At 45.9% G+C, this 16813-nt stretch overlaps 1 protein-coding gene across 1 annotated transcript in view; it reads left to right on the top strand.

The window, feature by feature from the left end:
- The window catches only part of KLF3 (KLF transcription factor 3), a 74208-nt gene that overhangs the window by 40668 nt on the left and 16727 nt on the right, over positions 1–16813 (top strand). The window contains exon 2 of the mRNA XM_085642276.1: positions 7324–7416. Coding sequence (XP_085498402.1) covers positions 7360–7416 — 57 coding nt within the window. The 5' untranslated portion in view covers positions 7324–7359. The remainder of the gene's footprint in view (positions 1–7323; positions 7417–16813) is intronic.

The following is a 16813-nucleotide window of genomic DNA, read 5'->3' as shown; positions in this document are numbered from 1 at the left end:
TAGTTTCCATGTTCTTGAAGCCCACGATGTTGCTTTCTGTTGAGAATTTCAATCTTCGACATTCTGTGGCAACACAGATAAAGGCACCCAGCTTTTATTAAAAACGTCCCCTAAAAATGTTTTTTAAGATCACATCTATTTGCTTTGCCAATGCTTGGTTTTTTGTTGTTGTTGCAAAAACTGTGGGCGACGACCACTATGCCTACCCTATTTCCTGTTTGTTTTGGGTGGGTCTGACAGAAATTGTGTGAATAAAAAAAGCATCAGGAAGGGAGGGGACTAGAGACAGGGAGTGCGAAGGTGTGCCGGCAAGGGTGGGGGGCACAGACGGATAGTGTTTCAAGGAAGTTGAGCGAGGATGCCAAGTCTTGCCAGAGTCTGCAGCGTGAGAGACCAGGAGCTTGTAGACCGCACTGAGCTATGTTTTTAACCATGCATGACACCGCACAATGCTGAGGCAACTACCTACTTCACAAGAGGGATTGTGACCTACGGTTTTTGGCTTGAGGCTGGTTGCGGTGTCGGGATACACATGCATTCAGCAAGAAAATCACAATGGACTGGAATGTTGTCAATAACAATTACCAGTAGCTAAGATTAATTCAAGCACCCATTCATCACTGCGGGGGGAGGAGGCCGTCAGAGAGCTTTACTAGTTTTAAATAGTGTATTTAAATGGTGATAGAGTTACAAGAGCGAGCATCAGAAAACTTTACAATATTTGATTAGTATAATCCGAAGGAACTAAAGGTAGAGGTAAACTTGAATATAGTGGAATACAGACTGAAATGCTGCGGGGAGTAAAACGTTATTGTGATACTTATTTATTTTCGAGTTTTACATAGCGCAAACTTCACCCGAAGGTATCGGAGCGCTTTTCGGATTTAGTAGAGCAACATTTACATCGAATACATAAGAAGAAAAATACAATGTTAAAAAAAGATTCAGTTCAGTGGTGTCGAGAGTTGGTTCTTAAGGGCCAAATTAGTGCCAAATTTTAAGGATGGCCTCTGGATCTGTAATTGAGTTACAGTATGTGTCAGTGTATGCACATCTAACTTAATATGGAGTGTAGGAAGTGAGGGGGATTGGACATCTACTATTGTGCTGGATCCTGGATCCAGGCGAGACCCTGTGAAATATTCCCAGTGCATTTGTCCAACACCACTGTCTAGTGTCCGTTCTGAGTAAAATCCTGCAACACTGACATCTCTAGAGGAAGGGGGGGGGGGGGGGGGTGCGTCAGATAGGGACCTGTTCCCCAGCTCTATTTGTTCCGGCCCCCATGGGCCCCACAAAAATTGAATTTGCCTGGAGGCATAACAGAAATCAAGCATTTACAATGCAATAGGTCTTGCAATTCCGAGATTTTTAGCTATTGGCATTGTAAATGGCAATGCCTTTCATAATATTATAAGGCATTGTCATTTACAATACCAATAGGTCAAACTTTGGCGAAAGCGAGACCTATTGTATTGCAGTAGTGTCCCTAAAGAGGGCACTGCGCTCGGCATGCAAGTTTATAATTAAAAAAAAAAAAATGTAAACGATTAAAGAAAGTACAGTGTCCCTGAAGCGGACGCCGCGTTCTTGTGATAAGTAATTTTTAAAAAAAGCGTTGCCTTTGTACGTGAGTGCTGTGGGGGTAGGGGACAGCAACTTTTAAAGTTAGAGCAGCATAGCGATCCATACGAAAAGCGGCCGCCATTGTCCTGTATGGGCGCACTGAAAATTCAAAAAGCAAGACAGTGCTCATCGACTTATCACGCAGACCGTGTAACAAGCCAAGTATAAGGTCCGGTCGTTATGGGAGGTAACAAGTGCAGACCAGGTGGTATCCAGGAGGGACTAACCAGCCTATTTACGAATCACAAGCAATCCTTTACGAAGGACAATGACACAAGCCAATTAAATATATTGACGGAGAGTGAGCGGGTCTTCAAAGCCACATGCCACAGCTGCATGCCTCGCAGCAGCGCATGCACTGCCCAGGCTCGACCTAATAATACACACACTGCACCTTGCACACACATTGATTTGCCCAAATACCTTGCTTTGCTTAAAGTGTTTGAATATGACTTTGTATGTTTGTGTACCTGTATGCATTTCTGTATCTATAAATTTATTTAACACATATATTCAAAGTCAGATTTAAATGTTTTAAGCAAACATTGTGTGCATACCTATGCACACACTTTACGAATGACATTGTAGCTGACCCTGCCAGTGTTGTATGTGGCCTAATGTACGCCTTCCCCTCTAAAATTAACTTCCAGAGACACCACTGACCTACGACCCATGAGGTGGGTTTCTTATTTGCAACGGCAATGGCATGATTTATAGGGACTATAGGCCAATGCAATGGAGGAAACCAAAAGCACTCACTCACGTTATCTCCTCACAAGAATCTATGAGAAACTATGAAATGGGGGCAAATTTGTATGACTTTGTTCAATCACTCTATGTAATAGATATTCAAGCATTGTATACATGCCATGTGTATCTGTCTAATTCCACAAATAATTTAAATAGTACTTTTTTTGTTTAATTGTTTTATGATGCCTCTCATCCCAATATACTATGTCAGGGTACTTTAAATCGCGCACACACACACAATATACAGAGGCAATCAATCATGTAAATGTGTAGATCAATGTACAGGAAATGCCAAATAAAGCACTGAGGGCCTGATAGCAATGTTGGGTGCGGCCACCGACAGGCCGTCGGTGGTGGTCTGCCCGACAGACAGGCCATCGGTCTAACTACTGCATTGCAATGCATACAGTCGGACCACAGCGGTCTGAGGGAAAAACCACCGCCTCCGACAGAATCAACTAATCCCAATGGGGCTGTGTTCTGAATAGTACTCCCGACAAGAGGCGGTGCTGAGGCAAACACTGCTGTTGGGATTACGATGTCCCTTTCCAACAGCCATACCATGGCGATTCGTCCGACATGAAAAGGCTGTCAGGAAGGTACTGTGGGGTTCCCAAACAGGGCTCCCGTCCCACATGGGCTACTGCACAGTGGCCCAGGGGCCAACTGTAGTGCCCCCGCGCACATCCATGCACTACTGAGTGCATGGCACACAGTTCATCGATGTTCACAAATTGCTCTTTATACACTGCAGCTTTCCTGGGCTGCAGCACAAGCCGCAGTGCAAATGAGAATTTTCGACTGCCACATCGGTGGTCATAACGTAATTGGGCAGTCAAACTGCCGACTCCTTGTTGGGCGGTCTTCTGACCACCACAACAGCGGACGGCGGTCTGACCACCTGATGATGTAATCGGGCCCTGAGTGTTATATGGTGTAGGAGTCACATATTGTCCTTACTAGTAGGCATTAAGAGTGCATAGTGGGGAGAAACACAGTCAGGATTTACAACGTAAACGTAGGGATTGTCTGTACTAACATTACTTAATAACCTCCCCACCCCCCAAAAGGAACCCTAATAGCAAACCCTAGTTTGATCCCTTATTGAGACAAAAATAACGTTCTAAACCCATGCCTTGCAGTTTGCATGCAGGCCCTTGATGCCGCTTCGTGGTTTACTGTGCAATATTAGAATTGCAACGTACGAGCTGCAAGTAACACTGATATCATCAGGGAGTCCGTTAACCACCCGAGTTATTTTGCGTTACTATTCTGCTCTAAAAATTGCGTGGCACACAAAGATCTATTCAGCATGTACTTTAACCACCCAACATATTTTAAAATGCAGACACTTTGTTACCAACTAAGTAAGCAAGAGCAGAGGTACTATCACAGTGACCCTTTTTGACACTTTCTTTGTGGCAGAGTTTCACAAAAATAAATGTATAAGTTGACAGGCGTCAACCTCTCGCCGTGGGCACTGACATGGTGGGACCCAGAAGCATTCTGATTCGACTGGAAGGCATCTTGCCGTAAAAAAGGATTTTCCGGTTTTTTTCACTTTTCCCTGGTAATTTAGGCGGTATACGCGTTATCCCTGCAGCAGCAGTGACTTCATCATGATCCCAGAAGAAGCCAGTCTCTCCCTGTCCTTACCAGACATCAAGTGGACAGGAGTCAATAAGTGAACATTGTCGCATTACATATACACTAAAAACGTGAAATGCTACTTTGTTCAAGGGGTGCTCCTCATTGGTATAGCAAGGGTGCCAATGGGCCTAGTGAATGCTTTAAATGGAAATCTAGAATAGAGTACCTGCTTGCTCCTGAGTAGTGCCGGCACCCTCCCACTAAATATAACGCAGCAGTGCTGAGAGGTGCAGATAGTCTCACTTTTAATTTCAAGAAATGCAGGTACTCAGTACCGTACAGTAGTACCTGCCTGTTTAAAGCACTGGGCCTTGTTCAAGCAAGGACAGTGGCCCCTCGATGCTCTGGTTTGGTAGTGAAAAACACTAACTAACGTGGATCAAGTCGCCCTTCACACCTCTGGGCCCTGGTGCCACGGCACCACTGATAACTACGCCCCCGGGCTCCTGCCCCTGGGTTGATCAGCTCAAAGATGGCCGTGCAGCTGGTGAATTGGTCACCGCTGGCTCTGCAGCGCGAGCCCGCCTCGTGCGCTCTGTTGTCCTGAGTTTGTGCTCTGCGCCTGCTGGGCGCCGCTGCCACCTGCTGTCTGGATGTGGCTGCGTCTGCACTGTCGTGTGCAGATATTTCACCCAAGCTGTTTCTGCCTGTGTCTGCGCGGCATCGGTGTAGAGATGGGCTCCTCGGCCCTCGTAGGTCCGATGTATACAGTGTATTTCCTAGCGGGTGCCTTAAGAACGACGTTATTCAAAGCGAAACGCATCTTGAATCCAACGAGTGCTCGATGGGAGGGGGTGTATTCGATGAGTCACGCCCTCAATCTGGAACAGCGCTTCCAGGAGGGCTTCGGCCTCCGAAAACGAATGCCAGACGCCGGACCGGAGCCACCATGGCGTCTAGGAATGCTGCATCATAAACCTTGAACCCCCTCTTTCCACAGTCTCCCATATACACACCGCTCCCCTTGGACGACAGACACCTACAGAGACCTGTGCATATGCACAGCGCTAAACATGGACTCCCGCATGCACACACTCCTCTTGTACAACAAACACAGATCACATATGCACTTCAGCACACTAGAGAAACAGCACCCTCCGTGCCCATACACACGGCTTACCCACCACATATAAACACTAGAGCCACTCGCAAATAAGAGATACCACACACAACTAACTAGACTCATCATAAATATGCAGGCACCACACATCTCACATTTTACCACATACAGCTCAAAGACCGCCTGCCCCCGGCGCCTCATTTCATATATTCGTTTTTTTTTAGTTTTTTTTTTTACTGTAAACAGTATTTGCTGGTGTATCTTATCTCTCATTTCCTTTAGTGGGTCCAGGCTCTACCACAGTCTGTTTTGACCAGCCGCTCTCTGCACAGTGAACACAGAAATTGTTTTTACAAACTAGTTTTTCTCTGCAGATAAGATTATAGCAACTCAGGAGAATGGTGCTTTTGGAAAGGTGTGTCTAATACTTTTGATAGTTTCCAAACCAAACACGGCCTACACTCTGTGTTTCTAAAGCAGCAGTCCGTCCGTAGGCAGATATAGGATATTGTCCCACAAAACAATGAAGGCTGACTACTCACCCTAAGTAAGCACCACCCACCAACAACCACAATAATGTATAAAAGAGATTCCGGTCTTGGAGAATGGCTGGTTTTAATTCCAACGCTCTCATCGTATATATAAAGCCAGCACAAAACCTGCATTCAATACCTTAGACGGCCGTCATCATGTGCATCCAACACAACTCAACCCATATTTAGGCTCTCTTCAGAGATCCAGCAGCAGCCAATAACGAACTAAAACACAACACACTATCGTACTACCATGTGCATACCACTGCACCAGATAAAAATGCTGTGAATTCAACGACATTCACATACCACACTACAAACAGATTAGAAAAACGCCGATGATATTAGCAAAAACATACGACACCATCATGTGCACAGTGTTGCATCAGAAGACACCAACCTGGCTTGTAAAGCTTGCATAAAGGGCACTACATTCTATCTGAGTAAAGGGATATTAATTCACCCAATCAAGAGAATAATTTAAAATATTTTGACACACTCATCTGCACACATAATACACAGCAAAGATCTGTCTAGACTTGTATTACATGCAAGCCCAGGGCCACAACTGTGCACAAAATCTCAGATTGGACTACCCAGTGCAGTAACCAGCTAAGCAGAATATATAAGATGAAATGCCTTAAAGGGCCCTGCAGAGGTGTTCAAAGCAGGCAGCATATTGAAAACCCTTGAAGTGCACGTCTCTCTAACACTTCATCAACTTACACAAGGCTACGCACTGTGTGCCATAACATAACTGTACCTCGGTGGTCATCACGCACAACATAGAAACACTTCCCACATAGGGTCAAAGCAAAGATATCATCCTTCTAAGCACACACCCTATACGAAGTAGCGTGCTACTCATGTAGGCAAGCACTTCAGCGCCTCACATAGGGGTAGTAAGTGCCATATAAACACTGCAATAGAACACAATATAATACTTTACTTTCACACTACCTCAAGAAACCCATTTCAAATCAAAATCCTATGAAAAACGCTTCACTGATCACTTACAGCAAAGAATAACCAAACAAATCCATATCAACGGATGGTCCCCTCAGTGCACTCGATGGTCTTCCCAAATTTACCTTATTCAGGAATGTGCCCAGATACACTATGTGCTACCTTACTATAACTATGCTTGTTGGTTCATACCAATGCAACAACACACATGGTCTGGATCTGCCCTAGAGAATGAGTTACTCAAAGATGTTCACATCCAAGAGTCAAAATGAGCTCAGGGGGGTTTAAACCAGAGCTAATACTTCCACAAAAACATGCTGGTTCTCCATTAATGTCAGCCTCTTCTTGGAGGCAGGCCAAGTAAGTGTTTGTGCTCCTTGGTGTTAGTCGCACTCAGTAAGGGGTCTTAGGGGTGTCCTGCTGTAATGTTTATCCAATTTCATAATAGTCTTCTGGAGTGACAGTCTTCAGACTTCGGGTGCCTCCTATTACTTACACTTGGGGGGGGGGGTGTAAAGACCTGCCGTCAGCCACCATTGTCTGGTGAAATGGCAGATGTATGACGTTATTATTGATGATACAAAAAAAAAACATTTTGTTGAAACTTGCATTTTTGTTATGTGTAAAAATGTTCGAAAGTGACTGTTTCAGATGAATGCAGTGTAATAACGGCTTGGGCCGGGACATGTGGATGAATCTCTTCTGATACAGGCCTTTCTCTTTCTGTTGTGTTTCTAGTGAGGAAGACGACAGGCAGAGGAGTCCTTTTATGAAATGATGATGTTTGACCCCGTCCCTATCAAGCAGGAGCCGATGGAGCCACTCTCGGTGGTAAGTGGCCCCAAAAGGAGGCATGATTCACACTACACTGGTGCAAGGGACTGCCCTCTTACCACACACCCGGGCACCTCTGCCGCTGCATACTGCCTCTTACCCCATTAAACTCATGTCTTTAAGGGGTCTTTCGTGTCTTCCAGGTCCACTGACACCACAGTGTTCTTTAACAGTCACTGTCTCGATTCCTCTGTAGTTTGCTCTCGCTTGAGGTATTTGGGAGGCGCTGACCTTGAGGATGTCCTGTCTCCATGAGGATCAAACATGCCCTTTACTGTACCTCTCCCATGGAGACGGTCTGAACACCTCAGGAAGGATTCCCAGTTGGTACTGTATGTTACAGGAAGATAATGCAGATCGCTCAAGACTGGTTTGCGGCGTGCAAGGTGCCCACCTGTAGGAACCTTGTTAGATAGTGCAGACCAAACATTGTGGACAAAATAAAATAGTAAAGGCTTTCAACTCCAGTGTGCATGAGTACAGAAGCACCTTACCCCGCCGCAGCCCTCTGCATGGGTTATATATATTACCAGGGTCACTGGCATTATGAGATTTTAATGGCATTTTCTGCATGATTATGGATTCGAACAAGAAATTGTTTCTCACTCAAATGGATCAAAAGTGACTCAAAGTGTGACAGCACGTGTTGCTTCACAGTGGAAGGTCTCTGCAAAGGTTGACTGTTCACCTTTCAGTGGCTTATTGCTGCAATTGTGTGTTAAACTGGTATTAATGAGGTGAAACCCTTGCCAGGCAATGCTGGTAGTCCATAGAAGAGTAAGGAGCAGTAGCATTTCGAACAGAAAGGCTGTGGTGAGGACAATTTCAGAACATGGGATCATAAACGGTTTTACTGGTAGCAAACATCTGAGGTGTGCCTCTTGGGCACTGTCAGTGTTAAAGGAGGCTCAGTAAAGACAAACAATTATTATTTTCTTCAAACTAACAATTTAAGTAATATGAATTTAAGCAATAGTGATATTTTTTTTCTGAGCTAGAAATGCTTGCGAGTACAGTTGCATCAACAACATCTTAAGGCGATGGTCATTATCTTTTGATGTCATGGGGGAATCTGTAAGCGGGAAGAATGCAGAATGAAACTCAGCCCTTAAGGCCTTTTTGGTAGTGTGGAGTTTCCTTGTTCTCATGTTTGAAATGCGTGGGTGAGATGGCGGAGTGTTTACTTCTAAGTATAACCCTTTGTGTGCATAGGGCTCAAGCCGCGGCTCACCAGATGTTGCCCGTTTATAATGAAAAACGCCTGGGATTGTTGGTGTCCGTTCAGAGGGGACCGTGCGTAGCAGTTCGTGGTGGGTTGCTTTGTTGGGGCCAGGCTAAAAAGATTTATGAATAGTTGCTCCGTTCTTTACCAGCAAAGGCGAGCTAAAATGATAGAATGGAATTCAACCCGCAGGATATCTCAACAGTTAAGGATCATTGGGTGGTAATTTTTCCACCCAGCTTGCTCTTTTCTCATGCACACATAAGAGATTTTGTAAGGTAGTGATTGAAAAGTAATGGGGTTCTCACTTGTATACAGGCCAAACACATGTTCATTGACAATTTTATCTAAATAAATGCCTCGTTTCACAATACCTGGAGCAGGAGTGTACCCCCAAAACGGTACCCCACTCCCAATGCTTAACTTGTGCTGGTGGTTGCAAATGGTGGGCATCAGCACTCATTTTTGGGGGGCGGGGCTTATTTTCCATTGTCGGCCTTTAACACACAGTAAGAGAGAAAGGAGGAGGAAGAGAGGAAGAGAGGAAAATAGTGAAAATGAGAGAGGGTGAAAAAGAGCCTATTAGAGTGAGATGAAGAAACGGGAAGTGTGAAGTAGTGGATGAAAGAGGTATGAGGTGGAATGAAGTTTGGGCATAAAGTGATCAGATTATGAAAACCCAAAATTGGTACATTCCACAAACATAGAAGTGGGACTACAATTTTGCATCAGCCTTGGAGGCAGATCGGACTGGGACAGAAAATAGGCCCAGGCACAAAAGAGAAAGCGAATCAGATAGCTAAAAAAAAGTGGCCCACGTTTTCTAAATGGGGCAGTTTTTAGGTGGTCAATACACACTGTATAGGTGTTTTGCAGGATATGGTGGTCTGCATAACCTGCAAAAGATTTAGGCTGCAGGCAATGTGTGTGGTAATATTAGCGGAGCAGATAATGCCAACCCGGGACTGCCCTAGCAATTCCCGGACGCCCTATCTGGGCAACCTTGGTAATTCATTGGCTGCGGGCTCCTGAAAAATAGTTATGGCCCCGGCACTCAATTTGTAATAGATTAGGCCCAGACCAAGTCCGATGGAGCAGAAAGAAGAGTTTTACTGGAGTACTCTCCGTAGACCAGGCCGGAGAGAAGAGAAAGCGCCTCATGCCAGCCCCCCTTCCACTCGAGAGGAGCTGGAAGGGGCTCACAGTGAGAAGTGCGGAGTCAGCACTTTGGCGGGCCGGTAACGAGCTCTTGTAAAAGGAGCCCGCTCCTGCGTGCGTGCGGTTGCCCCCCCCTCCAACAATGTTTGCTGAGGACTCCAGGGGTCACTGGCAGGCCTCGGAGTGGGTTGCTCTGGATATGGCTCTTTGCAGTGCGTGTCAAAAATCTTTTAAAAAGTAACAGGCTTTCTTTCCAAAGTCGTGGGCGTTTCCAAAAAGGAAACTATTTCCTTTGCAGGGGAGCGTCCGTCCGTCTCCAGAAGCCTCTCTGGCTGTCGCTGTTTGAGAATACATTTGGAGTGTTTGTCTTACGGTGGTTATAGCTCACCCACCCCCTCAATGAGGTCTCTATTTTCGTATTTTCAGAGATATGAATCTTACTCTTATCTGGGGTTCAGGGAATCCCGAAGTCTCGGCTGACCGCAAGCACTTTTCTCTGCACTTCCACTAAGGAGTTTGTGGGACTGCCCCCTCGCCTTGCTGTTGGGGTCTACATGAGGCCACAACTCGCAGAAAAAGTGCTCCGCTTGAGCCCCGTTCTAAGATATATGTTTAATATGGGCAAGATGCGAGGACACTTAGTTGGGGGGGGGGGGGGGAGGCTCTGTGGACAAACGGGCAGTGCGGGGCACCAGAAGATGAAATTCGGCGCTACCTGTAGGGACAGCTCAGTGCTCCACAGCCTTCAAAGCCCGGCCAAAGGCATGCCTGTTCTCAGAAACCCTTTGAGTTGCCCTCGTCACTCTCTTGTCAGTCAACAACCTGCCCTGGCCTTGAAGTCACCCGTAGCATGACATAACTTGAATGGTATCTTTCGCACGCACCAGCTGCCTTTTTGTCAGGTTCGCCTTCCAGATGCCGTGACGAGGCACAGGGTGGAAGGTTAGTCGAGTCTCTGCCTTTTCCACTTTTTCCAGTGCTTTAAAGTTTAAAAAACCTGGCGTTTGTCTTGGTGGGGGTCGAAACGCGAAGGCTGTTGGCAGTACACGTGCTCGTCTGCAGTCTGTGAATCATCACTCCTTTTGCTTTTTCGTGCCTGTAAAGTTCACCCAGAGGTGAGGAAATGTTTGCGTGTTGACGAACAATACACGGCGTACCTGCCTGCCCGGTGTGGTCAGACCGCACCGCCAGTTTGTCGAAACAAGGCTGGGGCCTCTGGGATGGGACGCACCTGCCAGGAAGTGGAGAAGGCGCCTTTTCCTTGTGGTGTACTAGCAGGACTAAAAAAACACACACACGCAATGAGGGATTGAAAGCTGTATATTCCAGTCGCAAGGAATACGGACTTGGAATGTTGGGTACTACAGCGAGAACATATCGGCAAAAACTTGTTTACCCTGAGAATGGTGCCTGCAGGCAAAGAGTAAAACACGTCATTTCAGGGGGAGCTGTGATAGTTCGGGGGCAGAAGTGCACTGCAAGTGCAAGTCTCAGGTTTGAGTCTAATCAGGATCACCTCACCCTTTCATATTCTCAGAAGTCGATAAAAATGAGTACTATTGATTTGGGTATGTATTAACATATATTTTAGATTTTGTGTTTGCTATGCAATAGCCCTTTACAATGGATAGAATGCTGCTTAAACGTGCGATGCTCTATTTGATTGTTTAATTGTGATATAGAAACAGTTGTGTTCACAATTGTGTACACTGTTCTTGCAAAAGTGTCAACGGAGGATATTGGTACAGCGTGACTATGATTCGTCAGGCTGCTGCTGTCAGCGGCGGAGCGTGGTGTACGTGACAGCCATTCCAAGGTAAACGTGAAGGAGACAGGCAGGCTCCTGTTGCATTGTAGGACACCACCAGAAAACTGACCAGAAACACGCTTCACGACATGCCGAATGTAGACGAAGTTACAAGGCGAGAAAAAGTATTTGTGGTCGGGGAGAAAAATATTTAAGGGTAAAATATTGAACACAGTTCTGAATTCACAAGCTGCGCGGTCATCTTTACTGACCTCGGCAGTCAAGCCAATACTCCCACCAGAGTGCCCTGGCATGTAGCCCACCTTCCTGTGCCGCTCCTAGCAGGAAGGGCTGGGCGTCACCCAGCTGAGCTCTGCCCTTCCTGCAGCGAGTAGTGGAGGGCAGCATTTGACTGTGTTCGTGGCCTGGTGTGGTTGGCGTTATTGGCAGTGACACTCATACCACTGGCGGTTTCCCGTTGGTGGTGGTGCCAGGTGAGAAATACGATACCACAACGTTGACACGAGTGTCATAATAGCGTATTTGCGGCCCGCAGCGACCAGCATGACAACTAATGAGATGCCAATCGCAGGGTCAGAGAAACGTGGCTATGCCACTGCTTGCAACCACTGTGTACCAAACAGCGGACTTAAAAAAGAATTTGTATACAGCAATCGGACCCAGTCCCTAAACAGTAACAAAAGCAGTTTTAACAAAGGTCTGACGAGAATTTGACTTACTGAAGATAACACAGAGCGTTATCGAGGGAGAGCAAGATCCGATCTCGAGCCGGCCTGGCCTCGCCCCTCATTAAAAACCCACACCGAACATGGCCCTTATCTGCACTGTAGTTTTGTCTCTCATTTTTGTTTTAAAAAAAACAACCTTTCCTTCAGTCAAAGCAGAATGAATGTGACATTGTTCTACGCCACGGTTTTAATAGCTTGGTGCTCAGCCAGTAAAATTCATTCGGAGTGACGGAAGTGCAACGCCCAAGTCTGCCAGTTTTATAGCCCAGAGCTGCTGCCGTCTCGGGCAGGCGTTTCTCCTGAGGTGCGGTGCTTCGAATGAGAGCGGATATTTCAATGAGTCTTTTTTTTTTCCTTCTAATTCAGCGCAGCCACTGGATTCACTCCCTCCAACTTGGAAGGTCCCACTTTTCCGCGGATGGCTCGCCGTCTGGTGAAGCCCATCCATGAGAGCGCCTTTCCGTCCCTCCGCCCCCTCGCGGCCGGTGTCTGCTCTCTGCGCCGCGTCCGCCTCCCTGTTTAGGGAAGAAGCTGTGGGCGGGAAAACTCGTGCCTTCGGGGACCCTTGATCCCCAGCAGCCTGCCAGAAGAATAGCAGCACGCAAAAGCTTTTCCTGTTTACTAAGAAAACGAAGACTTTTTTTTTTCTTTTCGGAAGCCTTGAAAGTTTAGTTCTCCATCCCATCCCAGAGCGTGCTGCTCTCTCACCTTCGCTTTCTTATTGTCGACTTCCCTTGAGGCGCCGCGAAGCCGCTTCTGCGCTATGCGGTCATTATACTACCAGGTTCTGTGAAAAAACAATAAAGCCAGGCGGCAAGTTGAATGCTTATGTGAAGAACTGTGCAGAGAACAAGCCTTACTGGGAAAAAAGAGTCTCATGTTCGGTAAATCCTTTAAAGTGCCCTTTTCAAAGAATACCAGTCCTTCAAGATCTTAACGTAGAGTGAGATTTCCGACCATGTTCAAAAACATACTGAAATATCGTCAATCCTGATGCACGACTCCCTTGGTGCCTCAGACACAAGTGACTGACTGCCTCTTGTGTTGTGCTCGTCACTTCTGTACCCGCACCTGTGCAGGGGAGCACCTCTGTCTCCATCTCTTCAAGAGCATGGCCCTTTATAATTGTCCAATCACTCTCGCCAGCACCGTCTTCTCTACTTTACATCGCCTGTCAGACTCTATCCTCTTTCGCCATCTCACATCCAAGCCAGTCCATGAACTAACCGCATTCCCTGAGCTAGAATGGATTTTAGTCTTTTACCTCCCGGCTAAGAAGGCTCTTTTCCCTTCTCCACCAAACAAGAGGTCAAGTAATGTTGCCACTTGATTGTCTCAGATTATAGGAACCAATGAGATAGTCGCTTTCACTTCCTACTATCTTGCTGGTACAATGAGCTTTGCACGGTGATCATATTGGAGGATAGCCACTAACCAGGGCGTTGGGAAGATCCCTCATGACCCTCATTGCACATGGGACGACCCAGGGTCCCTTGACTAATTCATATTCCCCTGCAAGCAGAATAGAGCTGCAGTGTGTGTTAGCAGCAAGGTAGGTACATGAACTCATGGGCAGTATTTTTTTCTGGGGAAGGTTCTAGGAGGTGCACAACACGGTTCCTGTTTACATGTCCTCATGCAAACAAAATGTGCACAACATGTACTCCCTGCAAGGAAGGACGTATGATGAGTGCCAGGCACGCAACACCCATTGGACTCAAAGGGCTTCAGCCTTCTCCCCCCCCCCCCCCACCCCCCCCCCCCCCCCCGTCGTGTGTGGCTGCCCGGGATGAGACCGCTACCCGGGCACTCACAGAGCCGCACCCGAGCACTTCACAGGTCTTTAAAAGACCATTTGCATGTTAATGAGGCCTTGCTGTTGTTTCACCCCTTCTAAGAGCCCCTGCAGCTCCACTCTGCCTATTGCTTAAAGATTCAACCCCCCCCCCCCCGCACCCCCGAAATCAGCTCCAGTCTGCCTATTGCTTAAAGATTTAGCCCCCGATTTTTTTTTCTTAGCCCCCCTTCCCCCCCCCCCCCCCGAAATTTGGCTCTAGTTGCGCCTCCGATGAGTGCCATTAGCATACCAGCAGCCTGCAGTTCATAATCATAGACATCGCACTATCATGTGTCAGTGTCTTAGCCGCAGAAGGCGGCCTGGCTGACTATCATCTCTGAGTCTTATAATAGGGGCCTGGCAGTCACCTGCACTGAACCGTCAAAGAATAGCAGTTTGGATAAATCTGTCATGGACTATAAGCAGAGGGTTCCATAGCCACATACATCAGTTCAGAGACTTGAAAATGAAAGCAATAGAACATCCAAATCAGCAAGGGTTGAACCTCCAAAATGAAGAAATCTATCGTTCTAGGTGCACTGGGATAGTTACTGGTGAAAATGAAGAGGCTGAGTCTTACTTTGCAATGTGGGACGGTTGCTGCCTGTGGTTGAGTCGTCGCTTTAGGTCATCTGCTTTGTCTTAAAGGTGGCGCAGCGGCCAGGGTGCCTGACTCCGGATCACAGGGTTCACGGTTCGATCCTCGGTGCCGGCAGCAGGTTAGCCCAGCACCATTCGACTCTGGGCAATAGCTCGTTTAATCTTCCCGACGGCCCCCAGCGCCGGGACACCTTTCCGGAGGTAGCTGTGCGCTTTACAAATGCTGGTATTTCATTATTTCATTAAGCCTGTAACAACTGAAGATTTAGAGATATGGTCAACTGATGTAATAAATACCACAGCATGCTGATTGTTAGGAGCATGAGTGACATTTTTAAGGGAATTTAGCCAAATAATCTCATTAAGGGATGAGTTAACAGTTGCATAATACTTACTCAGTGTGAATTCAGACAGATGTGACATCCCAGAAATGTGCACGTTATGTTGGTATCTTGGATGGTCCCTTAATGCCATATGCTGTCTGTCAAGATGAAGTGAGTTGAGTTGTGGAGAAATGTTCACCCTGAGTGACCGAGGCAACTTATGGAGGGACATTGTGTGAGCCAAAGAGGACAACCACACCCATTTTTAATGGTAGTGGCTCTTAGTGGGCGTCTTTTGGGAGGAGATATTTGATTTCGCAGAAGTATTGCCAAAAGCAGATGGCGAGTTAGTATTGATCCACTCGCCACTGCTGTTCTTCCAGTTTCATGGTTATGAGAGAGGGAGACAATATGACGAGACTAATCTGGAGGAGTGAAATTCGTGATTATCGTACTGCAGGCTTCCTGTAGTTTATTGGGATGCATTCTAAGATACCATAGTTTCTGAAAGTAATATCCTACAGTTGTGACAGGCTCTCCATTCATGGCCATAATCTGCCTGAAAGACACTATCAACAAGCAGATGTCAGTGGACAAGTCCACGGCCATTGTGATTGTTTCAGGTCTTTATCAGGGAATTTAGGTTGTATTTCAGACCATCGTAAATGGGCACATATGTACAGGTACACAAATCTAGACTGTGATATCCAAGCCTGAAAAGTATAAATTATGAAAAGCAAGGCAATTTGATTAACGTTTGTTTGTGTGTGTGTGTGTGTCCGCCCGCACTCAGGGATTCTTTCATCCACTTTTCTAATATTAATATAAAAAAAATGCAAAATATATAAATTATTTGTTAGACATGCATGTGATCATTGAGTTTACTGGAATGACGTAAGATCCTTTATTTTGAAGCACGTCAACTTTACATTATATGCTTAGTGTATTGCTAAATTTATTTTATTTATTACCACTATGTCATACTTATGAGTTTCTTGAATATAATGTGTTACAAAAAACACCTGTTAAAGATGCATTATGGAAATGCCAGTGAACTCGTAGCATCCATTACTAAATCCTCGTTTGCAACAACCTAATTTTCTGGTAAACCAATATTTCTACCGAGGTGCTGGTGGATACCACGGAACCAGAGATAATTTAATATCTCTTTCACTTCTACACCAAAGGGAAGATTGTGGACTATTTCACTTCCACTGCAGTGTTGAACCAAATCATTTGTCGCTATAGATCACTTTATAAAATCATAGTTATTTAGAGTTTAGACAAAAGTATACGTTTTTGTTAAAAAAAGGTCCATACTTTTTATCTTTTGTGGCACATTTCCAAACCATTGGAGCTATCGACAGTTAATTGGATCTGTTGCCCCACCGAAACAGCATGTTTCAGGACGCCACTGCGTCGGTTCTTCTGGAGGTATCAGGAGTTTCCAAGTGTCAAACCAAATTAACAGTATGTCCATTTTAAGGTCTACTTTATCTACTGAACAAACTCCAAATTGAGCCATCCTAAAGCTGTTACCGAGACGCTTTTTGGTTTCCAAAATTAGATTGAAAAAAATAAGGTCTTTGCAATGACAAGTAAACCTCCCTTTTGTAGTAGCATGACCAAAAAGTACATGTTAAGCATGAACTCTAGGACTGTCATCTGATAATAGTAGTTGGAGATCAGGGGAAGTTGCGGATTTACACATTTTTTGTCTCCCCAAGCAAATGCCACCATAGAGAATAATTTGTCATA

Source organism: Triturus cristatus, chromosome 2_2 (genome assembly GCF_964204655.1).
Source record: "Triturus cristatus chromosome 2_2, aTriCri1.1, whole genome shotgun sequence".
In the NCBI taxonomy this organism is placed as follows: domain Eukaryota; kingdom Metazoa; phylum Chordata; class Amphibia; order Caudata; family Salamandridae; genus Triturus; species Triturus cristatus.
The sequence above is the reverse complement of the archived record's forward strand: the minus strand, read 5'-3'. Positions and strand labels throughout refer to the sequence as shown.